The sequence below is a fragment of the Emys orbicularis genome, chromosome 9, assembly GCF_028017835.1.
Source record: "Emys orbicularis isolate rEmyOrb1 chromosome 9, rEmyOrb1.hap1, whole genome shotgun sequence".
NCBI lineage: Eukaryota > Metazoa > Chordata > Testudines > Emydidae > Emys > Emys orbicularis.
Genome location: NC_088691.1, coordinates 26,380,500 through 26,407,706, shown reverse-complemented (window position 1 = coordinate 26,407,706; position 27,207 = coordinate 26,380,500). Strand labels below are relative to the sequence as shown.

General features: G+C 53.6%; 1 protein-coding gene across 1 annotated transcript; it reads left to right on the top strand.

Annotated features, from left to right (window-relative positions):
- Nucleotides 1–26,972, top strand: LOC135883886 (phosphatidylinositol 3,4,5-trisphosphate 5-phosphatase 2-like). Its single transcript, XM_065411153.1, has 27 exons — nt 1–137; nt 5,999–6,062; nt 7,288–7,426; nt 7,755–7,908; nt 8,377–8,517; nt 9,841–9,928; nt 11,904–11,990; nt 13,371–13,478; nt 14,035–14,149; nt 14,605–14,711; nt 16,072–16,174; nt 16,718–16,914; nt 17,899–18,016; nt 18,388–18,484; nt 19,084–19,222; nt 19,498–19,597; nt 20,393–20,481; nt 21,086–21,167; nt 21,301–21,390; nt 21,840–21,956; nt 23,145–23,233; nt 23,700–23,787; nt 24,516–24,671; nt 24,995–25,070; nt 25,402–25,966; nt 26,400–26,518; nt 26,840–26,972. Exons 1-27 carry the CDS (start codon nt 1–3, stop codon nt 26,970–26,972), a joined length of 3,498 nt encoding a protein of 1,165 aa, XP_065267225.1.
- Nucleotides 26,973–27,207: the final 235 nt, after the last annotated feature.

The window sequence follows — 27,207 nt, the reverse complement described above, 5'->3', positions numbered from 1 at the left end:
ATGACAGCAGCAAGTTGGTATCACCGGGACATCAGTCGTGTTGTGGCTGAGGATTTGTTGGCCAAAGCTGGGAAGGATGGGTGCTTCCTGGTGCGAGACAGCGAGTCCGTGTCTGGGGCGTACGCCCTTTGCCTGCTGTAAGTGCCCATCTCACTTCTCATCTTTGTCTCTCTCTGTCCCTTTTCCTTTTTCAGGTTCTGACACCTGTCACTTACAAACCTGCTTGTTCTGCCAAAAGGCTTTGACCCTGAGGCCCAAATCCCCAGTGCCCAGACCCAGGGTGAGAAGCAGGCTGAACCTGGGTGAATGGTTCCTGGAGAGATCTCTCTGCACCTCAGGCTGGTGCCAGCCTTTTTAATCCCTTTTGTCTCGGATGGTGCGCTAAGACTCCTTGGATCATTCTTGGAGAGGTCAATAGGGAATAATGACAAAGAGGTTTTTCGCCTTCCTCCGCAGCATGGGGCAGGGGTCGCTTGCTGGAGGATTCTCTGCGACTTGAAGTCTTTAAATCATGATTTGGGGACTTCAACAGCTGAGTCAAGGGAGAGAATTATTCCAGGAGTGGGTGGGTCAGCTTTTGTGGCCTGCATCATGCGGGAGGTCAGACTAGATGATCATAATGGTCCCTTCTGACCTTAAAGTCTATGAGTCTATGAGATGCCCTTTTCTAACTATGGGCCACCTGATCCTATGGTGTAAACATGCACACACACTCACACATTGCTGTAAGAATCTGGCTGTGGTGTCTCCAGGCTGCTCATCGTGGAAGTGACTAATAATATTGCTGAGCGCTGATAGCCTTCAAAGCCCTGCGCAGACATTAACCAAGTGGGTAAGGATTGTATCCCCAGATGGGGAAACTAGGCACAGTGAGGTGAAATGACTTGGCCAAGGGCACAAAGTGAGACAGTGGCTGAGTTAGGTTTAGCCCCCTGGAGTCCCTGGTTCCTAACCCATGCTCCAACCCCTAGATCACAGTGCAGCTGTATCAATGGAATAAGCATGAGTCTTTCTAGTGGAAGTAACTACACAGCCTGACTGTAAGACAGTCCTGGCTACACCGGGAGCTATGTAGCCTGGGAACCCTCTTTTCTGAGAAGTGGGCAAATGAGATATACCTATCACCACCGGCCCTTCCCCATGCAAGGGAAAATCCTGTTTCTAAGGGGGCCTGGAGTGCAAGTGGCTTTGCCTGGTTTGTAAGCCAGCAGCCCTGCTCTGAGAACAGGATCTGTGACATGTGGCTGCGGAGGCAGTGACTCTCGGGTGTGATTCTCCATTCACACCATGTTCAATTCATCAGTGTAAGGAGGAGCAGAATCAGGTCCTTAGACTCCAGAGAGCCTGCCCCAACTGTGTCCCCATTCGTCCTAGCAGCATCTGCCTCTGATGTGGGTGTCCAGTGGAGCCACTACGCACTGTGAGAGACTGCAGGACCCTGCTAGTGCTGTGAGTGAGTGAGGGAGTGAGTCACCCAGGCGGGTGCAATCCACTCTCTGTAAAAACAAAGTCACCCCAAAACTCAGCAGCAGCCAGACCACACAGTTAACTCTTTAGATTCCAGGGCACAGAGATCCTTTAAATGTCCATCCCTGGCATGGGAATGTGTTTGCTAAGTCCTCACCCATGCGTGGCACTGCACAAAAAGGACAGGTCCCTGATGAGGACACTATGTGCAGGTAACTCAGAGTGGAGTTTTGATGGGGGCAGCCTATTTCCCCTATGCTCCACGTACTAGTAATCCCTCTAATAATTCACTCTGTGCTAGGTGATCCCTGGTACCCAGACCCTACTGGTGCCCTGAAATCTAAAGTGGCATTCTGCTCTAAACATGCCTGTGTACAAATGGCAAATGTGGAATCCCATGTTCATTGTATCTTAACTCCAGATCAAACTAGCTCAGTTTGGAAGTGAAAAGCTGTCGTTTTTTTTCTAGCAGCCAGCGCTGCAAACTCCCCTGGGATCTCTTTCTGGCTTACCAGCAATAAGGTTCTGCAATTGGCTAGTTAATTAAGAATTGTGTGGGTGATGCAGGAGCTACCACTGAGCCAGCTCCCTCTACTCTAGCTGCACTGGCTCCTGTAGGCTTTACAGGAGTAAAAGACTGTGAAAACCAATTTGTCCCTGAAGTCAGCAGATCTGACTCTGACATGCATGGCGCTCAGATCTGGTGAGTAAGGAGGAGCCATTTTTATACAGTCGCATTTCTGATCGTAACCACAATTTAAAATTTGCACTAGCAGACAGAGCAAGCTGTTCATGTGTGCAAGGACTGGAGTAGCAGGGACTAGGTAGGTCAGGGCTGAGAGCATTGGCAGATCTGTGTGGGAGCTCAGGGCTGGACTAGCCAGGGGTGCTGCAGCTCTGGATCAGAATGTAGTAGCAGGGCTCTGCACTGCATTTGGCTAGCCAGTGCTGTCCAATTGCTCGTATTCCTGAGGACAACATTGTATCAGATTTACCTAAACATGGTTTAAAGCCTTTGGCTGGAGATTGATTGCTGGGTGTGATCTGAGTGGGCAGGTGTCCCTTTGTGCTGTCAGTGACTGAGCTGCCACAATGATCCCGACTCCCCGCCAAGTCACACGTCTGCATAACTCACTGAAAGCTCAGCTAGTAGTCAGGGTGCTGCAGGAATAAGATGCTGTTCCTTTAAGAGCCTTGGAAGGATGCCGTTCCATTTCCGATGATTTTCCTGGCCCAGAGCATGGTACAAATTACAAACACATGGTCCTGAGGAGTGTGGGAGGCGCAGTGCATGCTGGGGATTTAACCAATGAGCTGCCCAGACCCCCCGAACTTGCAGGGGCTTAGATACTGCTAAGCACTTTTTCTCTCCAAAGCTCTTGCCTTGGCTCTGAGTAGCTGTGGGGTGTTTAGGCTCCCAGAGAAGGACGTCCTCTCACTAGCCCAGGCCTAGGCTGTCCTTTTGTGGGCAGTTTAATTCACACTTGAACAGGAGTGGCCACATGAGCTGCAGGAAGTCCGGCTCTTCAGCAAAACAACATGGGTCAGTGTCTGCTGCCTCTGGCCTGGCTGTCATAGGGGTACTTAGCCCTGCCCCCGACACGTCCAGAACCACATTTTCAACAATCAGAGTGGTAGCCGTGTTAGTCTGTATCAGCAAAAACAACGAGGAGTCCTTGTGGCACCTTAGAGACTAACAAATTTATTTGAACATAAGCTTTTGTGGGCTAGAACCCACTTCATCAGATGCATGGACTGGAAAATACAGTAGCAGGTATATATATACACAGGACATTAAAAGATGGGAGTTGCCTTACCAAGTGGGGGGTCAGTCTAACGAGACAATTCAATTAGGGTGACCAGATGTCCCAATTTTATAGGGACAGTCCCAATTTTTGGATCTTTTTCTTATATAGGCTCCTATTACCCCCCACTCCCTGTCCCGATTTTTCACACTTGCTGCCTGGTCACCCTAAATTCAATTACAGTAGAATACCAAGGGAGGAAAAAATCACTTTTGTAGTGGTAATGAGGGTGGCCCATTTCAAACAGTTGACAAGAAGGTGTGAGTAACAGTAGGGGGAAATTAGTATGGTAAAATTAAGTTTTGTAATGACCCATCTACTCCCAGTCTTTATTCAGGCCTAATTTGATGGTGTCCAGTTTGCAAATTAATTCTAGGTCTGCAGTTTCACATTGGAGTCTGTTTTTGAAGTTTTTTTGTTGAAGAATTGCCACTTTTAAGTCTGTTATTGAGTGTCCAGGGAGATTGAAGCCCCTCCCTCTGTTTTTTGAATGTTGTAATTCCTGATGTCAGATTTGTGTCCATTTATTCTTTTGCGTAGAAACTGTCTGGTTTAGCCAATGTACATGGCAGAGGGGCATTGCTAGCATATGATGGCATATATCACATTGGTAGATGTGCAGGTGAACGAGCCCCTGATGGTGTGGCTGATGTGGTTGGGTCCTATGATGGTGTCCCTTGAATAGATATGCGGACAGAGTTGGCACAAGGGTTTGTTGCAGGGTTTGGTTCCTGGGTTAGTGTTTTTGTTGTGTGGTGTGTAGTCGCTGGTGAGTATTTGCTTCAGGTTGGGGGGCTGTCTGTAAGTGAGGACTGGCCTGTCTCCCAAGGTCTGTGAGAGTAAGGGATCATCCTTCAGGATAGATTCTAGATCTTTGATGATGCGCTGGAGAGGTTTTAGTTGGGGGCTGTAGGTGACGGCTAGTGGCATTCTGTTACTTTCTTTGTTGGGCCTGTCCTGTAGTAGGTGACTTCTGGGTCCCTTCTGGCTCTGTCAATCTGTTTCTTTACTTCACCAGGTGGGTACTGTAGTTTTAAGAAAGCTTGATAGAGATCTTGTAGGTCAGAGGTTCTCAAACTGGGGGTTGGGACTCCTCAGGGGGTCGCAAGGTTATTACATGGGGGGTTGTGAGCTGTCAGTAGGGTGACCAGATGTCCCGATTTTAAAGGGACAGTCCCGATTTTTGGGTCTTTTTCTTATATAGGCTCCTATTACCCCCCACCCCCGTCCCGATTTTTCACACTTGCTGTCTGGTCACCCTAGCTGTTAGCCTCCAACCCAAACCCTGCTTTGCATCCAACATTTATAATGGTGTTAAATATATAAAAAAGTGTTTTTAATTTATAAGGGGGGGTCTCACTCAGAGGCTTCTTATGTGAAAGGGGTCACCAGTACAAAAGTTTGAGAACTACTGCTGTAGGTGTTTGTCTCTGTCTGAGGGATTGGAGCAAATGCGGTTGTATCTTAGAACTTACTACTGTTACTCACACTTACTGTTACTCACACCTTCTTGTCAACTGTTTGAAATGGGCCACCCCCATTACCACTACAAAAGTGATTTTTCATCCCTTGGTATTTTACTGTTAATTGAATTGTCTCGTTAGACTGACCCCCCACTTGGTAAGGCAACTCCCATCTTTTCATGTCCTGTGTATATATATACCTGCTCCTGTATTTTCCACTCCATGCATCTGATGAAGTGGGTTCTAGCCTACAAAAGCTTATGTCCAAATAAATTTGTTAGTCTCTAAGGTGCCACAAGGACTCCTCATTATTTTCAACAATGGCAGCTAATTTTAGGTGGCTCAGATTTTGGATACCCAAATTGAGACAGCTTGTGCATGAGCATCTACAGCTTCTGCTGATGCCAAATGGAGCTGCAGGGACTCAGCGCCTCTGAAAAATCAGGCCCACTGTACTTCAGCTGAGACCCAGAATTGGAAGCATCTGTAATCAGTGGCCTCTCCTGAAAACTTTGCCCATAAAGTCCTTTTGTACTTGGCCTGTCACTTGAGAAGGAGGGAGGGACACGTGTCACTCAAACCCTCCCTCCACACACCAGGAGTGAGGGCTTGAGTCAGAACCAGTATCCAGCTGCAATGGCCTTGTAGGGGGTTCTTTAGCCAAACAAGGATGTTTATCCATGTGACAAGTTAGCTTCAGGCTTCAATGGGGGCAGGGCATCCGTCCATCAATGGGGTTCCCTGTTGTGTGGCCTGGGTTGGGGGCAGTTACTACAGCTTAGGGCCTACGGTGATATTTTTATTTCCAAGGTTAGAAGCTTAATTTCTCTGCCCCCTTTGTCCCAGGTACTAATGATGGGTAATGCTCTGAGAGCCAATTGGGCCCTTTATCACAGTGCTGGGGATCGTTGACTGCTGCTCCCAAATGGGACAGAAACTTATGATGTATTTGTGTTGTGGCCCCGTTGGGTAGGGACTGCACTCACATACACATGGTGAGAGACAGTCCCTGCCTCAGGGAGATTACAAGCTCCCCAGACAAGACAGAAGCTGGGAGAATGGGAGTATTATTGTCCCTCATTTCCCTGAGAACAACTGGTTTCCAGATTCATCCAGATATAGCTGAGCTCATGGGTGCTGCTGTGATCCCTCCCTGCCTTCCTAATGGGCTAAAGGCTCTTCCCACCATCACTGGCCCCACCTGACTGTTAGAGCCACAAGGGTGGAAATCTGGTGTTGATACCTTGTTCTGTTTCCTCCTAGGTTCCAGAGACACGTGCACACCTATAGGATCCTGCCCGATGAGGAGGGGCTGCTATCTGTGCAGGTGGGTGGAGTGGGGTCCACTGGCTGCAGGTGGGAAGGAGGCAGCTGTAGCAGAGATGCCCCAATCACTAGTATTGCTGTCCCTTGAATCTCTCTCCTTCGGGTATATTTAAGGCACCTCTCTCCATGGCCTCTAGGTGTGGAGATCCCCTGTTGGCTGCATAATTTGGGGTTTGCACAGGAAGCAGATGTGGAAGGGCCCTGCCTTCACCCTCTACTCTGCAGGTGCAAATGGGAGGGACACAGCACTGGCAGCATCTGGGGATGGGACTAGGGGGTATATGTGCCTCCCTTCCTGCTGGGAGCCACAAGCTAGCACTGTGGTTTCCTTTCAGCGTAAGACACCTACAGTGCTCAGAGCCCACAGGATGTGTTTCCTTTGCACAGATGCAGTGCGTCACAGCCTCAGACTCATCTCTGGTACGGCCTTGCGCTCAGCGACAGCCTGGGAATGCAGCTCGCTGGCCGCTCCATGCTGATGTTGCATGCCTGCATTAGACGTTACTGTCATAACTGGGGTAGCTCTAGAGAGACATCTACTCCTCCCCATTTCCTTTCTGACCCATCTTCAGTTTCAGCTGGATACAGGATTTTTGTTCACTTCCTGTCCTAAACTGCTGTGTGGGATTGGGTGACAGCTCTCAGAAAATAGTGATCACATCCCATCCCAGAGGTGTTCCCTTTTATAGCCCTGCACGGCTCCACCCACTCAGATCAGACCTTGGCTCTTAGCATGTCCCCACTTCTCCCCTTATTTGTGCCAGTGGCACCAGCCTCCCTGCCTCTTTGGGTCTTCCTCCCATTCCCATCTTTCTGATGGCTGCCAGGTTGCCCCCTTGTGTGTGGAATGATCTCCCTGTCCCAGGGCCCCCATCCTCTCCTCACTCAAATCTCTCCTAAAGACAGATGCCCATGAACAATGACCCACATTAGGCAAACTCCCTCCCTCCCCAGCACGATGTCAGGGCAGAGGAGAGAAATCTAAGGCTGTTTAATGTTCTAAGTGAGCGCCCTCCCCAGCTCCCCTGGGTCTTGTGGAGTGTAAGTTCCTTGGGACGGGAATGGTCTTCCATTGTACCCTGAGCCAAGTCAGGCTCATTAGCTGCACGTAACAGAGAGTTATTGTATGTTTCGAATCCTTCCTGGGCTGGCTGCAGGATGCCGTGGGTATCCAGAGTCTGGGGTGGGACGTGCCAGAGCAACAGCCATTCTTCTTCTTCCCTTAGACCATCCAGGGCATCCAGGCCAAATGCTTCCGCACCCTGACTGATCTAATAGGGGCCTACCAGCAGCCCAACAATGGCCTGGTGATCCCACTGCTCTACCCTGTGAACAGAGCAAGAGAGCCAGTGGATGAGGACTCTGGTGAGTCTGGAGAGACTGGGGGGTGCGTGTGTGGTGAGGGGAGCATTTGGGGGGCTGGATGAAGCCATGGGCTAGGGAAAGAAATGAAATGGGGGGATGTGGAGGGTGCAGATCGGCCATTCAGCTCCCCAAGAGCGTGAATTATAGTCTCCCCAGCACCTAATTGTGCCTGGGGGTCATGGCTTAAATGGGGTGTAACATTCCACTCACCCCACACCCCCTTGACCCAGCAAGGATGCTGGACACAATGGGGAGATCAGGGGTGGGCTTGTGGGAGGAGAAACCGGTTACTTCTCTCTCTTAAGATGCTGTGCCTTTGTGTTTGCAGATGGTGAAGATGGCAGAGCCAGCCACCCTCCAAGCCTGGTGCCTCACAGTGGGAACATCGCAGGCAGCACCAGTGGGTGGGTTACCGCTCAGCCAAACAAGGCCCAGATATCTCAGCAGCTGCAGCTGAGGCTGCAGGAGCAGGTTCACAGCAGGTACTGCCTGGCACCTCCACACCTCACAGAGCAGGTAGCAAGCCCTATATTTTGGGATGTCCAGAGGCTGCTGGAGTGAGTTACCAGTGCACGGGTGAGGAGAGCTTCCCTTCCTGCTCTGGAGAGTGGAAACTGTCCCATTGGGAAGGGCGAGGCCACAGCAGTGAGAGGGGGAATTGGACAGCTCGATTAAAGGACACAGTGGGAGCTGTACCTCTAGCAACTGCCTTTGCCCACAGGTGGCACTAGAACACCCCTTCTCATCCAACCCCACATGGTGAGAGTGAGATTGGAGAGCTCGGGGTGACTGGCAGCCAGCCCTGTCTTTTCCCTGAGGTCTGCAATATCCGCTGACTTTCCCCATCGTGGTGCCAGCGGCAGTACCTGCATCAGCACAACGGGGGGCAGGCAGCTGGGGCTCTCAATAAGAAATTCACTCACACGCTCACACATCCCCACCTGTTGCAGCCCGGCCAGCGATTTCATGGGATTCATGGCCGAGTACCTCAGCCACCACTTACAGCTTGACCTGGAGGCCCTGAGGAATGGAAACCTGCAGCTGAGACACCTGAGCACAGCCTTAGTGACCGCCTGCCGTGGGCTGCACAGGTGAGCAGTGGAGGGAAAGGAAGTGGGCTGGGGATAGACTCATCCTAGTCAGAGGCAGAAAAGCCCCATGTGGTCCCAGGGCTGGGTTGTTCTTTCCTGTCTGTTCTCTAGAGACAGGACGTCAGGTTTCTCTAGAGACAGGACATCTGTCTCATATCCGGCCCTCTCAGTCCTTCCTCTGGGCATCTCATCTGTGCTGGGTACAGATGCTGTCTGCTACTTTAAACGCTGGCAGGCTGTTCTCTGCTGGGTAAAATTGGCATCTGCTGCTTTGAATACCTTCCCCTAGGGGGTCTCGTATGTGCTGGGTACAGATGGCACCCGCTGCTTTGCCCTTTTAGTTTGGCTCTGTGTCCTGCAGCCAGTGAGAAATGGTCCCCCTGCGAGGAGGCAGCTTGCATGAGGCCTTTGCTAGGAAGCCAGGCCAGTTCCTGCATCCAGAGCACCTGGAAGCCGCTGGCCTCCACAAAACCCCTGTGTGAATTTCTTCTTGTGTGGGTGCTGGGGGAGTGTGGTTCACTGAGCTCATCCACAAGCCGAGAAATCCCTACCCGGAAGGTCTCATGCTGTTCCCTTTGCTTGGTCTCAGCTCTAATTACAGCCCCTTTCCCCCTCCCCCTCAGTGGCTGCATCCTTCAAATTCAAGTGCCTAAACAGCAGCTGTGTTAGCAAGTCACTGCAAAGCACGCCCACTTCGCAGAGCCGAGTCCCCCTGCAACAAGGCTTTAAATCTGGAGGCCCTGGCAAGATGCCGCAGCCAGGCCTCAGCCACCTCTGGAGATTGGAAGGCTCAGGGCAGCAGGGGTTCCAGCTCAGACAGTACCGGCCTGAGGCTGCTGAACTCGCTTCCTGCACCACTTCCCTGAGCCCTGCAAACCAGGAAAGGGCACGTCTGTAATCCAGCCCTCAGCAGCCTCCTCATTTTGAGTCAGCTGCAGGGCACTGTGATGGGGCTTCTTAGGCAGTTACTGTCCCTGTTGGGATTCTGGGAGGGGCCTGATACCAACCACCCCTGAGCTTTGTGGAGTCTTAGGCCCAGCCCTGCTTAGACTCCTCCGGCACTGAAAGTGTCTCTGGTTTGCTGCACTCTCTGGTGGGAAGGACCTGCTCCTGGCACTGTGGTGTCAGGTGGCACCACCTGATGGCAGTCCCCACCAGTAAGACAGAGGGGCCTGATGTGGGATTGCTGCCCCCAGCCCAGCTTCTCTGAATGGATGTGACTGGTGGCTTATCAGGACCTGGGATAGGACCAGCAGGGGTGTCCTGGTGACCGGCTCCTCGGACCACACAGAGCTTCCCCACTCAGTGCTCTTCTCTCTGCAGTGAGATTGACTTCACGCTGGCTGGTTTAGAGACTCTGGCCAAAGTGTTTGACCCTCCAGCTTCCCCTCGGAGCCCCGTAAGAGAGCAGGTGAGCCCTCCCCTTCCCCAAAGTGCTGGCCCAGGGCAGGGAGCCTCATGGTAGGCGACAGCACGTCTCTGCATCTGAGGCTGGCCTGGAGGGGGAAGTTGGTCATGGGGGATTTCATTGTTCGGGTTTGGTTTTCCTGCATATCTGTACCCATAGAGGGCACCATGCTCCTTTCCTGGAGCGAGGCCCAGCCAGCTGCCTATGTTCATGAACCAAGTGCTAAAGCTCAAATCCAGAGGGAGTTCAGATGCAGCAGGCTAGATGCTACAGTGAAGGTTGGAAATTGCAATGCAGGGACCTGGGAGAGGAAGAATACTTCAGTGATGGGGCAGGTCAGGGATCTGGTCTGGGACACCTCAGCTGGACTGACCCAGAGCATGTTGATGAGGTTTAACAAGGACAAGTGCAGGGTCCTGCACTTTGGAAGGAAGAATCCCATGCACTGCTACAGGCTGGGGACCGACTGGCTAAGCAGCAGTTCTGCAGAAAAGGACCTGGGGATTACAGTGGACGAGAAGCTGGATATGAGTCAGCAGTGTGCCCTTGTTGCCAAGAAGGCCAATGGCATATTGGGCTGTATTAGTAGGAGCATTGCCAGCGGATCAAGGGAAGTGATTATTCCCCTCTATTCGGCACTGGTGAGGCCACACCTGGAGTATTGTATCCAGTTTTGGTCCCCCCAGTACAGAAGGGATGTGGACAAATTGGAGAGAGTCCAGTGGAGGGCAACGAAAATGATTAGGGGGCTGGGGCACATGACTTATGAGGAAAGGCTGAGGGAACTGGGGTTATTTAGTCTGCAGAAGAGAAGAGTGAGGGGGGATTTGATAGCAGCCTTCAACTACCTGAAAGGGGGGTCCAAAGAGGATGGAGCTAGGCTGTTCTCAGTGGTGGTAGATGACAGAACGAGAAGCAATGGTCTCAAGTTGCAGTGGGGGAGGTCTAGGTTGGATATTAGGAAACACTATTTCACCAGAAGGGTGGTGAAGCACTGGAATGGGTTATCTAGGAAGGTGGTAGAATCTCCATCCTTAGAGGTTTTTAAAGCCCAGCTTGACAAAGCCCTGGCTGGGATGATTTAGTTGGTGTTGGTCCTGCTTTGAGCAGGGGATTGGACTAGATGACCTTCTGAGGTCTCTTCCAGCCCTAATATTCTATGATTCTAAGATCTGCCTGGGAGTGGAGACCTGTGTCCTGAGCCAAAGCCCCCCATGCTGTTCCAGCCCCAGCCTGCCCTCACTGCTCTGATGTGCACCTCAGTCCTGCTCCGCAGCTCCCTGCACAGACCTATGCACAAAGGTGCTAATTGTGCTAAACTGCGTGTGCATGTTTTAGTTCCATAGAGAAGTGTCTCCAGACCTTCCCAACTCCTTGCTAGTGATCCAAAGTGTAGTTAATAACCATTAGAGTAGGGTGACCAGATGTCCCGATTTTATAGGGACAGTCCCAATATTTGGGGCTTTTTCCTATATAGCCTATTACCCCTCACTCCCATCCCAATTTTTCACACTTGCTATCTGGTCACCCTACATTAGAGAGCCTTTTTTTTTTTTAGTTTGGCAAATAGTAAATTTTCTGAAAAATGCATTTGTGGGGCACCAAAACTATTCAGAAATTCAGCAAATAGTTTAGGCTGAGAATACCTAAAATTAAGTTTCAGAAATGTCAAAATGGTTAAAAAAAAATCTCAATTCACGTCAACCTCCAAAATGCTTTATTTGACCCAAGCAACATGTTTTTGTGTTTTAATAAGAAAAAAAAAATCAGTTTTGACTCAATGATTTTTTCCAGATTTTTCAGTTTAGCTACCAAACTTGGGGGGAGAAAAACAGTTATTCATGCAGCTCTAATCTCCATAGGTACTGAAGTGACCCTGGAAACTCGCCAAGGTTTATGGACATGTCCACTACAGTTTAATCTGTCATTGCTGCTTTAAGAGCACCAGGTATCAGAATTTGTCTCTCTTTCTGTTCAGGGTCTCTTGGCCAGCGATCCAGACCTTGAACTGCTCCTCAGCAAGATCTCCACTGTCAACCACCTGCTCTCCTCTCTAGAGAAAAAGGTGCCTAGTGAGTTTGTAATCTCAGCACACATTGCTAGGGCTTGAGACCGTTACTCTGCAAAGAAGCCCAGGGTTACAAGTTTGCCACACTGCAACCATGGCACATGAGCAGTGCATTTGTCATGGATTAAGCTACAAAAAGAAGGCAAAGAAAGCAGAAGTTAGAATTCCATTAAATATAGGGAGGTTTAGAATTTAAGATCCTAGAAGAAGTCAACTTAAATTACAAGAATTATAGCAAAAACCTCTGAAGAAATACCCCTTTATAAATTCCCCCACGAAGGGTAGAAGAGCTACTATTTGCAACCTTTACTAATGTCCCCTAGCTCTCCAGACTAAAATAAGCTCCTTAAACTTGAGCAAACTCCTGGGATAAATTAAAACTCCCAGACAGAGCAAGTTTCTATGAGGTTGAGCTCCCAGACATTAGAGACCACTTCAGGAAGGGCACAGGCCTCTCATTAAATTGGAGTGAAGGGAATTCTTTCCACCTGGAGCATGCTTTATAGTTCCTTAGTCCCACCTCTAACAGGTTCTAGCCAGTCAGCCTCCTCCACCTTACTCACAACACATATTACCAATTTAACACTTTCACAAACCAACCTCTGCCTCTGGGTCTCCATGCTCTTTGTGCTGGCCCACTGGGGCACCTGGTTCCCAATTCCTGCTCACTTTTGCTGAGATCCCTGAGGTTTCTATCACAAGCAGTGTGACATTGCCACTCCTGCGGGACAGCCATGAGGGACAGATCTGTGTCATTGCCTCCTTCCTAGAGCAGGGCATTGTGATTTGTAGCCAAGCCATTGGTCTGGATGCCTCCATGGTGAAGCTGACAGAGTCTGTGTATGGCTCTCTCAAACATGAGCTGTTCTCCTTGTCCCCTCCCTGGGTGATTGGAGCGCTGGGCGGGAGGGAGCACATTCTGCTGACTGTTGCCTGGGTTCTTCACACTGATGGCTCCAGCACTGCCTAGTCAATACATGCCAGATAGTGCCAATAGCTGATGGGTAAATTCAGGCACCAAAAGAGGTGACTGATTGCAAGCAAGTCAGTGGCAGGGCCAGGAACAGAACCCAGGGCTCCAGTCTCCCCCCTGACTAGTAGGTGGTGTTGCCTTCACTTTAAACTGTGCAGACACAGAGCAAACAGCAAGTGGTACCTCATCAGGACCCAATTCCAAAGTTCTCCCTGTCACTTGTTGTGCTCAGCAGGAAGCCCCATCCATGCCCTGCAGCCAGCAACATGTTAGAATCTCCTGCTCCCACTAGACCCTAGTTCACCTGCTGGAAAGGCAGCTGGATTTGAACCCTCTCCCTTGTACAACTGGTCTCTCTGTTTGTGTCTCTCAACACCTGCCTGTCTCTGACTCCTTCTCTGTAGGTGCTGAAGACACTGCAGGAGACAGTGACCAAGCACAAATTGGCTCTTCCCAGTGTGGCTGTGGCGCACCCCCCTGCCGCCAAGCCCATGGCTGTGCAGAACTTTGAGGTAAGAGAGGTGCTTAGGTGTGGCGAGCTTCACTGCACTGCTCCCTTCAGGGGCTTTGATGGGGCCTTTCCCAGCACAGGCAGAGACTAGAGTGGGTATGATTAGCTTGGGCCCTACATAATGTGGGGCCTGCAGCTTGTGGGCCAGCTGGGCAGTGGGATTGTAGGAGAGTCAACATGGGGTGTGATTTCCCGTTCAGGCAGATGAGAAAGCCAATCTGGGGGGAGGGGCAGGAAGTCTGTGGGGCTGCCCTTCTCCTATTCTCCAATGGACAGTGGGCGCTAGCATGAGAAGAGCTGGTTTATACCTGCCACAATACATTGGGGTTCAGACACAGGGTGTGGAGGAAGCTAGCCTCCAAGCAGCTACAGCACCTGCCTAGTGAGCTCAGCAGGGTGCCATGCGAGCAGTGCCCCTCCAGGAGAGGGGTAGCCCCGGCCCAATTATATGCGCCAGGGAGATACAGAGATAAAGGGGCATACATTCCCTGCTCCTGCCCTCAGTTGCACCCAACCTAGTTGCACCTGCCTCAATAACCTAGTTCCTTGTGCTGCAGGTGAAAGTGGGCAAAACACAGAGGGCCTCCCTGACAGTGGACGTGGAGTCTGGGACAATAGCCATCACAAAGAGGGGCTGCAGCTCTCCAGAGGAGACCATCTCTCAGGACAAAAGTAGGGGAAATCCCTTCAGTCCATTGACTTGGAGTAGGCCTTGGAAGGTTGTTGAGTAATTGGCCCATTGTGGAAGTAGACCCCTGGGAGAAGCAGCAGTGAGAGGTCAAGAATACTCTGTGGTGCACAAATGGAACATGACCACCACTAGGCTTCCTGGCTGAAGCCAGGGCGATGGGCTCCTTCACCCAGGGTAATCTGCTGAACAGTTATCCCAAGGACGGGAGGGATAAGCCAGATCCTACTGGATGCACACAGGAGCCCCGCTTGTTGAGCTCAGTGCTGGCTGCCTTCCTGCAGCGTGACATCCTGGGGGAGTGAGGGGCAGCCGTAACCACACCCCTCTGTGTCATGCTGAGAGGCAGCAGCAGTGCCCTTCCTTAGGGGTGTATTGGCTGTGCTTTTGGGGGTTGTGCCGTTCTGTGTCTCACTGTCGCTGGTGTGGCTGTCTTCAGTCTTGCAGCTGATTAAATACCAGAGCATGCAGAGCAAAGTGAGGCTGGTGTATGACAGAGACCAGCACAGAAGCCTGACCAGGGACTTCATCTTCCAGAACGCACGGGTAAGGGGTCCTCCCAAGGCCTGGGCTCCCGCCAGCTTCACTGCAGCAAAAGATTAGGGCCAGGCCTCAGACCACGGGGCAGTATTTGCCCCTGGTGCAGACTAGCCCTGCTTGTGGGCTGGCATCCAGGCTCTCTCTGCCTGGCCTCTGAGAATTGCCTGGTAGGAAACCCACTTATGCTCTGCTGTGTGTAGGCAATGAGGGGATGTTCGCGTGGAAAGCGCAGGGGCCTGAGAGCAAGCTCTCTGAGTGACACATGGGGGGTATTCTGTTCCCCCCAAAGGGATCATTGAAAAGGTGGGTGAGGGCTTCCCTCAGCACCCAGGAGGTGGAACATCACCATGAAACCAGAGAGGGGAACAAGGGGCTTCAGCCCATCTTCCGAGCCTGATGCTCATGTGGCTGTGCAACACTGCCCTCTGCTGGTGTGGGAGAGACCTCTCAGGCACCACTGTTTCCATCTCTGGTGTGAGTCGGCAGAGCTGGCCCTTAGCTTACTGGTATCCAGTAGAGAGGGGGCCAGTATCCTGAATCCCTTTTTGTTTGCTTTGCCCTGTGTGTTTACAGGTGGCTGATGAACATGGCACTTATATGCATCACCTAGATACTTTGCTGGGGGGTGCACTGAAGAGAGCTAATCACAGACTAACCCTAGACTCTGAACTATTCAGCAAGGAGGCTTGGCCTGTGAGGCTGCAGTGTGCTCCATTGCTTTCTGCTGGAGCATGGGGCCTCCTCTCCCTCTACTCCTTAGCTGGCAGGAGCCTAGAGATTTGGGGTCCCTGAGGTTTATTATTATAGTGGGCCCGAACCCCAGTGTACTAGGCACTGTACCACACAACATGAAAAGACAGTCCCTGCGCCAAAGAGTTCACATTAAGTTAAGACAAGAGATGACAGGTGGATGCGGACAGACAGATGGGGGAGAATTAGGACACAATGAGACAATACTGGTCAGCACGACTGACAGTGGTCTTGCCACACCAGCAGCCCAACCATTGTCAAATTTTATTCTCATTGCCTCTTTCCATGATGCCCATGTGAGCTTGACTGTGGTCCTGGAGGCCCTTCCTCCTGTGCTCTTCTCCTAAGAAGTGGGTCGCAGGACAGTTACATCCATTGATCATCACTAGACATGGGGGTTACAGCTAAATGCAGGATTGTCCACCACTATGAGGCTTTAGGGATGCTCCGGAGCAATACAGATGAGCCCTGCACTGAAGACTGGTAGTTAACATTGGCCACCACCAGTCTGCAGCTCTGTGGGGACAGGCCTGTGGCTCAGCTTGGGCGCCATGTTCTCTTGAACTCTGCCTTCTGTGTCAGGACCCAAGCAGATAGTCGTGTTCTTCTCTTGCAGAAGCGAGAGGCCTTTTGCCAACTGCTGCAGCTCATGAAGATCCAGCATTCCAACCTGGATGAGCCAGACCTCATTTCTGTGTATGTTGGGACGTGGAACATGGGTAAGGAGTAAGGACAGTTCAGAGACCTCCAGCGTGACCACGGGTTCTTGTCCTGAATCCAGGGATAGTTCTGGAATTGAAATCTCTGCAGATTTCCAAAGGGAGCCATGCCCAGGAGTTCTGAGATTCTTGTTGAGTCCTGGTGAGGTGAGAAGGTTGGAGAAGCCCTCGCGCTCAGGCCTTACCTGGGCTTGTCTGCACTATGGTGGGTCAATATCATGATGCACCTGCCACACCTTGTATTTTTGCTGAGTAAATAGAGCTGCTGATATATGGTCAGTGGTGGTGGGACATGTCAGCGAACCTCAGAAACAAGCTGTCTTTTGGCTGGACTCAAGAACTGCCATGGTACTTTCCATCCTTGACAGGGGACCTATTAGACCCCCCCAGGTCCTGGCACAGAATGAGAGGTAACCAAATCCCACTTCATCCAGCGTGGTTCCAATTTATGGACATGATATTCCACCAATGTGCTTGGGTTGGTGCAGGGGTGGGGAGGCAATGAAATGTAGCAATCTGATCCCATCTCTCCTTTCCCCCCAGGCAGCGCTCCACCCCCCAGGTCCATGGCTTCATGGCTGACATCAAGGGGGTTGGGACGGACTCAGGATGAGACCACAGCTGGCATCCCGCATGACATCTATGTTATTGGCACCCAGGAGAACTCGCTGGGGGACCGCGAATGGGTGGAGTTCCTGCGAGCCTCTCTGAAGACCTTGATGTCCATAGATTTCCGAGTGGTATGGGCCCAGGCCACCCCATTCACGCAATGCTGAGGGAGGGACTGTGCCCACGTCCCTAGTATCCCCTGTCCCTGTTGACTCTCCTTACCTTACCTGCCCTCTCTGGCTTTGTAAGGAGTGGTGCCTGCCAGCACTCACTCAGTTAAGAGCCTATTGGAAAGACTTACCTTCATCCAACTATTATTGGAAGTAGATCGCTCAGCAACAAATTGTCCTTGGGCTGTTACACCCATAACCAACTGCCTAAGATAAAGCCAGAGGGATCCAACACCACCAGAGCCCTTGACAAGCAGGAAAGACGCCCTCCCCAAGCCTGTTGTTGGGACCTGGTGCTCAGACACTTTGGTGGCTTGTTTGACCCCACCTTTCTGCTTCCTTCACCATCCCCCTTTCCACCTGTTGGCTGAAGGATTGGAGAACAGTTCAGGAACCCACAGATGCTTCCAGTGGGAGATGGGGAAGCTGAGATCGTCCTCTCACCTGTGTCCTCTTCTCTCTGTCTCACGGCCCTGGGTTCTCTCGCCCTCTCTCCCCATTGGGAGAGTAATTTCTACAGTTGAATTGAATTCTCTCTTAGCCATCCTCCTTGGTGCCTGCCTAGGCAGGACACGTTCTCTCATCTGTGTGGTGCCATTTTCCAGGCTGTGGCCTCTGCAGCCAGGGCCTTGTGGCACGGATGGCCATGGTCATGCCCAGAGAGCTGGGAAGCAGGCCTGAGAAATCTCCCCACAGCCTGAGCTCAAGCAGGCCTTGCCCACAGCCCAGGAGGGAGCTAATGGAGTCTTGTCCAGGCCAGACCCAGCAAACCCAAACCTGACGTTGGGCCCAGGGAGAGGGTGTTTGTACACAAGGCTTCAGGGATACCTGGCCCAGCTGCTGGAGGGTTGCCTATTGCAGCGTGATTTCCAGAAGAGGACAGTGTGTTCTCATTCCCCTATTCTTGCTCGGGGTGGTTTCACTCCCTCCCCAATCTCGTTGCAGGTTGCCTTACAGTGCCTCTGGAGCATCAAGATTGTGGTGCTGGTGAAACCAGAGCATGAACGCCGGATCAGCCATGTGAACACGTCAAGTGTGAAAACAGGAATTGCAAACACACTAGGTACAGCAGAAGGGGAAGGGCATCTGGGGGCTGGAGTGGGAGGAGAGGAGGGGAGAACACTGGGGGGCAGGGGAGTGCTTGAAGAGCTATGTTGGGGTGGGAGGAGGGACATGTTCCAGGGCCATATCTGGGGAAGAGGCAGGGGAATGGTCTGGGGTCTGTATATGGATCAGGAGGAGGGGAGCTGGGGAGTACTCTGTGGGTTATATCTGGGGCATAGGGGAGTGCTCTGGGCGCCATACCAGGGGGTGAGGAGGTCTCAGGTCCCAGTGGGGATCAGAGCATATGGGGACAGCCAGTTCCTGTGAGGAGCCCCCAGCAAGGGGAACACACAGGGCTGAGGGCTGACTGGACCTGGTGTGTTTCCTCAGGTAACAAAGGGGCTGTGGGCGTCTCCTTCCTTTTCAACGGGACGTCGTTTGGGTTTGTGAACTGCCACCTGGCCTCAGGGAGTGAGAAGACACACAGGTGATTGGCGGGCTGCTTCCTGACCCCTGTGCCTGCATGAGACCCTCAGCGGGCTGGGAATGCCAGCACAGCTGCCCCATAGCCAGTGCATCACCTCCTGCATTGACTAGCCACTTCCTGGTCTTTCCTCTGTCTCAGCCACGGTCAGCCTTCATCTCAGCCTCCCTGCCATGGCCAGACAAGCTGGATACTGGGCTGGACATGCTCACCCAACGACTGCACTCTTCCAGCTGGCTGGGGTAGATGTGTGCAGGGCTGGGACTCTGTCCAGCCTACTGCAGGGCTGGGGAGAGGCCAAGGTGTTGGCTTGAAGGGGCTGGGGTTAGTGTCACTTTGATCACTGTCAAATTGGAAAGTGGGGGCTGGGAATCGGTGAGGACAGGGAGAGGGGGCCTTGTGGGGGCAGGTAGGTGTCAGGGTGAGATGGGTCCCAGGTTGATTTGTGGGGCAATGGGATGCTGGGGGGGGATTTGTGGAGGCAGGTAGGGGTCAGGGTGGGATCTGTGGAGGCAGGTGGGGTCCTGCGGATTTGCAGGGCAATGGAGTCCTGGGGGATCTCCCTGATTTTCTCTGCCTTGTGCCACCCTCATCCGGTGCAGGCGGAACCAGAACTACAGTGACATTCTGCGCTCTCTGGTCCTGGGTGACAAAAGACTCAGCAGCTTCGACCTCACCCTGCGCTTCACCCACCTCTTCTGGTTTGGAGACCTCAATTACCGCCTTGATATGGAGGTCCAGGTAGGACACTGGTCCCATCTGTGCCCAGGGTTGCTGCTGAGCTCCACACAGCTGCTCTCGAGAACAGGCCACCTGTGGGAACACTCTTGGGGCAGGCAGCTCAGTCCCTCCTCCCAGCCCAGCCCCAAAGGCATGCAGGGGATGGGTGTGGACTGTGAACACGGAGCTCCTTGTCTTCTCTGAGGACTCCTGTGGTGGGATCCCGTGCTGGGGGAAGAGTACAGAAAAGCCCTGCAAATCCTAGTGCTTATGGACCTTTCTTTCTTCCCTCTCAGGATATCTTAGCTCATGTGAACAAAAAGGAGTTTGAGGCCCTGCTGGCCGTGGACCAGCTCACCCTGGAGCGGGAGAAGAACAAGGTGTTCCTGCGATTTAGTGAGTGGGATGGGGACAGATGGGGAGCCCACACTGCCCTCCCAGAGCACTGCCTGCCTGTCTGCTGCCTCGCCCCCAGCAAGGCTCCCGTATACCATGCCCCCATCGCCACCTCCTGCACTCACAGTTCAACAATGCTTTAAGGCAGGACAAGCTCTACAACTGCTGCCAAAATGTGCAGGAGAGACAGGAGCCCCCAGGTCTCCATCAGCAGCAGATACAGCACAGCCAGGATGGGGCTTTGCCCTGTGTTTGGGGTTTTACCCCTGCCATGATGCAGATAACAGCTACGGGCCAATGAGCTTCGCTACACCCCCCACACCCAGACGCCACAGATTCACCCATCCAAACCATCACTCTGTCCCCTAGCCCAGCCATGAACAGTCTAGTGTCACCTCCCAGCCAGGGCTGTGCTACATAGTGTCTAAATATGCTAGAAACCTTGATGTGCACAAAAGAAACCCAGCCTCAGGTGGTAAGCTCAGTGAGGTAGTTGGCTCGGCTTAGTCCCCAGGGGATGTTTGTACACAGTTCACTGTGCTGAGGAGAGGCCCTGGACTGGATAGCAGAGGGGCTACAGGCCAGGGTGGAAGTGCTTTGGCAGAGCAAGAGCAGGGATGAAGTTCAGGGCTGAGAGGAAATGGTAGATCTGTGTGTGTCAGTGGAGGAGAAGGAGGTCTTTCTAGTTTGACAGAATAATCTGGCTGGGTTTCTCTGGCCCTGCCATCAGCTCTGCGGGCAGTGTCTGCCTGGCGCGGTCTCGCCTCCATGTCTTCCTGTTTGCTCCATTTCCAGGTGAGGAAGACATCTCCTTCCCCCCCACATACCGATACGAACGGGGCTCCCGGGACAGCTACGTCTGGCAGAAGTTCAAAACCACAGGGGTGAGTGTCTGGCCCCGAGGGGAAGGGGCTGGGATCTGGCCAGGGTTCCCATGCGGGACTGTCCCAGGTGAGGTGCTCCATGGCACTACCTGGCTGGGAGAGGGAATAGGACTGGGCCAGCAGGCTCGATTCTGTCTTCCAGCTGAGTTGCACTCAGGGTAAGGATGAAGACACAGTGGCTTTGAGCCACTGCTATTCTCAGGCTGGGTCTCTGAAGCTCCTCTGGCTTGTGCTGGCTGCCTGTGGCCACGAGGGAATAGCTGGACCAAGGAAGTCTAGAGCGAGGCAATGGCAGGGCTGGGGTTAGGGCTCGAGAACTCCTGGCTCCCAGCCCTGTATTCAGCCCACACTGCCTCACCCTACACTCCCTGCCTCTCTCGCACTGTGATCTGTGCTGTCACTGAACAGTGAGCAGCGGGGGACCCCACACCTTCAGTGACACTGGGATGATCAGTACCCTGCCCTTGGGAACAAACAGGATGGTAACCTCCCTAGTTCAGCTGGGAGGGGAGATGTGCTGGGAGTGTGGGAGGCTGCAGGGAAATCCAGGCAGCTCAAACCAGGCTCAGCCATGCACCTAAAGCTTCTTTGCTCTTGGTTGCAGGTGAGAATCAACGTTCCCTCGTGGTGTGATCGCATCCTATGGAAGTCACGCCCTGAGACTCATGTGCTCTGTAACTCGTATGGTGAGTGTGGAGCCCCGGGGGCTGCTTGGGAGCACAAAGGCCATTAGTCTGGCACCTCCAAGGCCCAGCCTGGAACAGGTGCATGGAACAGTGGGTTTCTGTGGCAGACGGGGCTCCCTCTTTGGTGTTTCAGGCTGCACTGATGACATTGTGACCAGTGACCACTCGCCCGTCTTTGCCACGTTTGAGGTGGGAGTGACGTCTCAGTTCGTGCCTAGGAAGGGTAAGGAGGCTGCCCCCGTTGGCCACTGGACAGGGTGGGGAGGGCCTGCTCCCCTGGTGGATCTAGGGCAGGAGTGCTGCAGTCCTAGCCCCGTATGTGCTGAGTAGGTTCTGCCATCACTTCCAAACAGCAGTGTTCTCAGGGCCAACACATGTCGCCACAGGGCTACCAGCCAGCAGTGCTAGTTAGCATTGTTAGTGGGGAGATGAATAGATCAGTCTTTGCCTGGGGAATAAGATCCAGGGAACTCATTTTGCTAACTCCGCAGACAGACCTGAGCTATGACTGACCCCTCCCTGCTACTTTTGGGGTAGTAGCAATCTGACACCCTGCCCAGGTCCTCAAGGGGTCATATCAGCCAGCACGAGAACAGCCCATCTGAGGGGTCAGATCTGGCGACAGGGTGGGGCCCCTTCAGCATACACTGATTGGCCATTCTGTGCTGGCAGCTCCTGGCTCCAGCCCTGAGTCCCTGGCCTGCGTCGAGTGGGACAGCATCGAGGTGATTGTGAAAACAGCCAGCCGCAGCAAGTGCTACATTGAGTTCCATTCCTACTGCCTGGAAGGTGAGAGCTGCCTGGGCGTCTCTACTGGCCACATGCCAAGCCTGTCCAGCACCTGGAAGGGAGACCAGCAAGGAAAACCTAGTGCTGCAGGGAGCAGCACAGGTGACTTTCCTCACCGAGTCAGTGCTGACCCCAATGCCCCAGTGCAGTGCTAAGGGGCGCTGTGCTGCAGAGGGCTCCTCGGAAGGGGGTGCTGTCCCCAGAATCAGTACTGAGCTCAGGGCCCAGGCTTCTGTGCTGCAGGAGGTGCCGTTTTTCAAGTGAGATGGAAAGCCAAGCTTCTGGCCTTTTGTGCTCATTACATATCCCAGGACATTTTGTGTAAGGATTGAGGTGTACCGCTGGTGTCACACTTGGGTTAGATTGTGACAACCTCTAGTTTCACTAGGATTAGGCCTCTTCTAAACTTCCTGTCCTAAATGGTTGTGCACTGTGCGTGGTATAAGCAGCTGCTACATCTCACCTCAGAGGTGGCTGCATTTCAGCAGTGGGTGATGTGATCTCCGTGCAGTCTGTTCATGTGTTGGGATTCTTTTTCTGGGGGCAATGGGGCTGGCAGCTCTATCTCGATGACAAACAACTGGGATTTGTCCTGGGTTGAGTCCACCCGCCTTCCCCATCGCAATGTGGTTGGTGCCTAGGAGAGGTTGGAGCTGGTAGAGAAGAGGAGGGAGGCTCGTACCCAGGTGGAGAGAGAGAGGTGGGTAGGTTGGCAGCAGGCAGGGCCGGCTTTAGGAAGTGCGGGGCCCGATTCGAACAGTTTCGACAGGGCCCCGGCAGGGATGACTAAAAAAAAAAAAACATGTAAAAAAACACGTGGGGCTTGTACTCACCGGGCGGCGCTCCTAGTCTTTGGCGGTGGGTCCTTCACTCGCTCCGGGTCTTCGGCGGCAGTGAAGGACCTGCCGCCGAAGTGCTGCCGAAGACCCGGAGCGAGTGAAGGACCCACCGCCAAAGTGCCACCGAAGACCCGGAGCGCCGTCGGGTGAGTAAAAATTAAAAAGGAGCCTCTAGCCAGGGAAGGGATTCTCGGCCACTTGCCCCCACCCCGGCGGCCCTGCCACTGGGCGCGGGGCCCTCTTAGGCGTGGGGCCCGATTCGGGGGAATTGGTGGAATTGGCCTAAAGCCGGCCCTGGCAGCAGGACACAGCTTTGCTCTTGTAATTCTCTCTCTTGGTTTCTTGCCAGAGTCTCAGCGGAGTGGGGAGAACAGCTCCCAAAGCAGCGACATCCCGGGCTTCCTCAAACTCAGCTGGTCAGCTAAACAGCTGCCAGTGGTAAGCACAGTGGGGTGGGGTGGGGGGGTGCAGGCTGGTGGGTATGTGCATGGGCAGGGGCTGGCACAACAAAGGGGAGGCAAGTGAGAAGGACATAGGCAGACTATAAGGAGTGACAGCCTGTAGACTTTGTTAGACTCCCTGGCTCCTCCACCCCTTCTCTGTCCCCGACTTCCCACCCCACTGGCTCTGAAACACACCCCCATCCCCTGTTCCCCTGGCATACCCATCCTCTCCCTCTGTCCTGACTCCCTGGTGCTCCCTTTTCCTGGCTGATCTCCTGAGCAAGTTCTTTTGCACACAGAGTGAACCCAGTGGTGAGCACTGGGGCTTTAGCCCTTGTACTATAGGACAGTGGGGTCACTGTGATGTCTCTGTACCTAAGCCCAGCGCTCAGGTCCCATGGCTGTGTGGCTGGATTGGTGGTTTGCCGACCTTCTGAGAGTTGTTGTCTCTCCCTGTGCAGCTGAGCCCAATCCTGTCGGACCTGGAGTACCTGCTGGACCAGCACCTGCTCCTCAGCATCAAGGGCATGGACAGTTGCGAGTCATATGGTGTGTGTCCAACACCTCCTCTTGAAAGGGGGAGTGTTAGGGAGTGGCCAGGATGGCACATGAACCCCACAGAGGGCTAAGGTGATTTCTACAGGGCTCCTGTATCCTGGAGCAGCCCAGAGCAGGAGACCAGGGGGATCAGGGTGAGCACCTACATTAGTGAAGGGTCCAGGTCCCCCTGTGGCTTCACCTGCTCCCTCCTGAACCAGGGAGCAAGAGACTAGACCCAGGGGCAGCAGCAAAGTCTCCTCCCAGCAGTGCAGGGCACTGTCCTTCAGCCCCTGCTGCCCTTGGGACTCAGGGGGAGGACCTGGGGGCCTGTAGATAGTGCAGGGTCCTGACCACCAGAGCAGGCCCAGAAAGGAGAGGCTGGTGCCTCACTGAAGACATGTGCTGTAGCCTGAATGTGGTGACCATGGAGACTGAGTCTTGTCTCCCTCAGGAGAAAATGGTTTCTCCAAGCTACTGGGAAACTAGAGGCACATCTGGAGTTTTGGCAGGACAGGCTACCCCCACCCCCCCATGGACACTAGCTCTAAGTATATGAACAACTCCATGTTCCTAGTGGGTGTCACATTGTGGTGTGGCATCCGCCAGTCCCTGGTCCTAGTACTTTTCCATGGGAACGTGTGAGTGTGGGAGGAGGACGATGCTAGCTGCTGTCGGTGGGTGCCTGAGTGACCATGGGGTGCCCCGCCCTCTGAGGTGATGCTGTGCTCTCTGGGCAGGTGAGTGCTGCATTGCCATGAGATCTATGATTGGCAGCCTGGCCCAGCAGTTTGAGACTTTCCTCTTCCACCGGGGTGAAGAAACGGGCTCCATGCGTGGCTGGATGAAGGTCCGAGTCCCCAAGGACAGGCGGAGCACACGCGAGAGGCTCTACGGTAATACAGCCATGTCACTGAACTGCTGTTGCTTCAGAGATATGGGCTCCAGTTCCCTGCTTGGGGACCAGGGAAAACCCAGAGTAGCTGGGGGGAGCTCCCCTGCAGCCATCTCTCCTGCCCCAGGAGGCACCAGGACAGGACAGGCCTGGAATAAGTGGGAGTTCCCCTGCTGCCATTCCTTGTGCCCCCTTCCCTCTAGAGCTCCCAGCTGGGAGAGGCTGGGACTGGAGCAGCTGGGAGTTCCCGCCATCTGGGCTAACAGTTCAGTAGAAACACTTTGCTGCATTCCCATTAACCTTTACAGTCTTTGTTCTGTGCAGAGTGGATCAGCTTTGAGACCGACGAGACGGAGTCCGACTTCCCGACCCTCTCCAAGCCAGCTCTGCGCGCCGTCAGGTAACTGCCAGCATGCCGCACCTTGGCCATTAATCTGCTAGGACACTTAGTGCTGCCAGTCCAGGGCTCGTGATGGGAGTTGTTTGGTTTGGTTTCCGAATGAGGGCACACTCTGAGTGGGTGAAGTAGCTGCTTGTCTGTTTGTCTTCTAGGATTGTCGGTCCATCTGCCCCACAATGCCATGGTTGTCTCTCTGTCGCGGTGTTGGGATGTCGGTCAGTTTGTCTCTGCCAGGAACTGGGGTTGGGTTTGTCCCAGAGTGCTGGGATTATCTATCTGTTGGAGTTGTCTTTCTGGGCAAAAACACCCACTCGACTGTTGTGTGTTTCAGGAGCCGGCCCCTCAGCCTCCCGGATGCAGCCAGCAGTTACACCAATCCAGCCTATTTCATATTTGAGGGGGTCCCCAACACCTGGGCACAGTGTCCCAGCCTGTCTGAGCCTCCGTACAGTCCGGCCAGTGACACGCAGGCTGACAGGCACCCGGGCCATTCTCCGTGCCGCAGGCTGCAGAGCCTGACAGGAGCACAAGCCTACTCCTCCTCCAAGGAACAGCTACAGAGAAGCCCCCACTACCCTGTGTCCGAGACCACCTCCTGTGGGCACCAGCTCAGCCTCTCTCAGATTGGGAGGCACAAGAGGCCCAAGTCAGCCATTCTGACGAGAGATCCGCAGACGTCAGGTGATTGTTCCCTCACTGCCCTGCACATGGCCTGGTGCCTCAGTGATGTGGACACAGAGCCCCCCAAGAGAGGAAGCTGCCTGGGCCCCAGCCAGCCAGAGGGCCGGAAGAACCTGCTGCGCCACACCCGCAGCGCACTGGAGCCACCACAGCAGAGCTGCTGGGAGGGGGCAAGGTCCCAGCGGGACACTCGCCGACTCAACCGTGCCGGAGAGGTATGTCCTGGGCAACCCACACTGGAAAGCACCAGCTGGCTTATGTGCCAGGGAGACATGATGCACCAAGACAAGACACCCCCAAGCCTGGCGAGGGCTTCGTGTTGGCCTTGAAGGAGCTCCAGGCGTAGGGAGGGTGTTAATGCACAAGTCTCTGGAGACCTATGTGTAAATGTGTTGATTGGGCATCAGCGAGCTTGGGGGTCTCCCATCCTAGTTCTCTTGTCCACACTGGGCACCACAGTCAGTCTGGCTCAGGGAAGGCCTGGGGCTGGAACAGCAGGATGCTGCAGGTCACAAGGGAGGCACCTTAGCAGAGCTGTGATGGGGGATGACTGGATTCAGGAGACTCAGCAGAGCTGGGGCTAGAGTCGTTGCTTTGTAGTCCCCTGGCGTGACGCTGTTGGGCCATATCCTGGTTCTTCTTTCCTAGTGGCCCTGTGACAGTGGTGATCACCCCCGGAGCGTTGGCAGGTGGCTGAGTCGCTTGGGCCTGGAACAGTATGAGGCGGGGCTGTATGAAAATGGCTGGGATGATCTGGAGTTCTTCAGGTATCGTAAGGATAGTGGTGTGTGAGGGCTCATTGGCTCATGTGTACCACTGTGCCTTACTGGAGTATGACAGTCCAGCTCGTGTGCCCCACGGACATCCTGGCAAGAGCTCTGAGTTCAGCGTGGGGCAGGAGGAGAGTTGGGGCCTCCTAGCTGAGCCCTGGATGCAGAGCACAGGGCAGAGACTAGGGGGAGATGACCTCTGGAGTCCCATAGTCCTTCCGTGTCCAATAGTCATAGGTGGTTGAGTCCCCTTCCTCCCTGCCTTGTACTGCATTGCTGGCTTCTCCTTCAGTTGCTCTCCTTCTCTCCCTTGTCTAGAAATATCACTGACCAGGACCTGCTGGACGCTGGCGTGCTGAGCCCCACTCATCGGAAGCTCATCCAAGCCAAGCTCCACGAGAGCAGCCCCAGGAGCCCGCAGCAGGGACCCAGTCTGAAACCAAACCCATAGTGAATCTGGCATTCAGACTCCTCTGTGCCTTTTTAATCTCCTCTGGACAGCTGCCTGGTGCAGGAGGTGGAGCGCTGCTGAAGATGTTCTGTCCCTGGGACAGGGCCAAGATCTGGGGTCACTGAGCTAAGCCTCTGGATTGGAAATATCCCCCTTGCTGCCTTCCTTTGCAACCTTCACTGTCACTCTGATGTCATCGTGCATAATCTCCCCTGGCGGTAGCTGCAGAAATGCC

Excerpts from the sequence above, each read along its gene's own strand:
- LOC135883886 (XM_065411153.1), top strand. The coding sequence starts at position 1 with ATGACAGCAGCAAGTTGGTATCACCGGGACATCAGTCGTGTTGTGGCT. Across the intron at positions 14,712-16,071 it reads TCATCTTCCAGAACGCACGG|AAGCGAGAGGCCTTTTGCCA; the intron begins GTAAGGGGTCCT and ends CTTCTCTTGCAG. Across the intron at positions 21,168-21,300 it reads TGTGCTCTGTAACTCGTATG|GCTGCACTGATGACATTGTG; the intron begins GTGAGTGTGGAG and ends TTGGTGTTTCAG.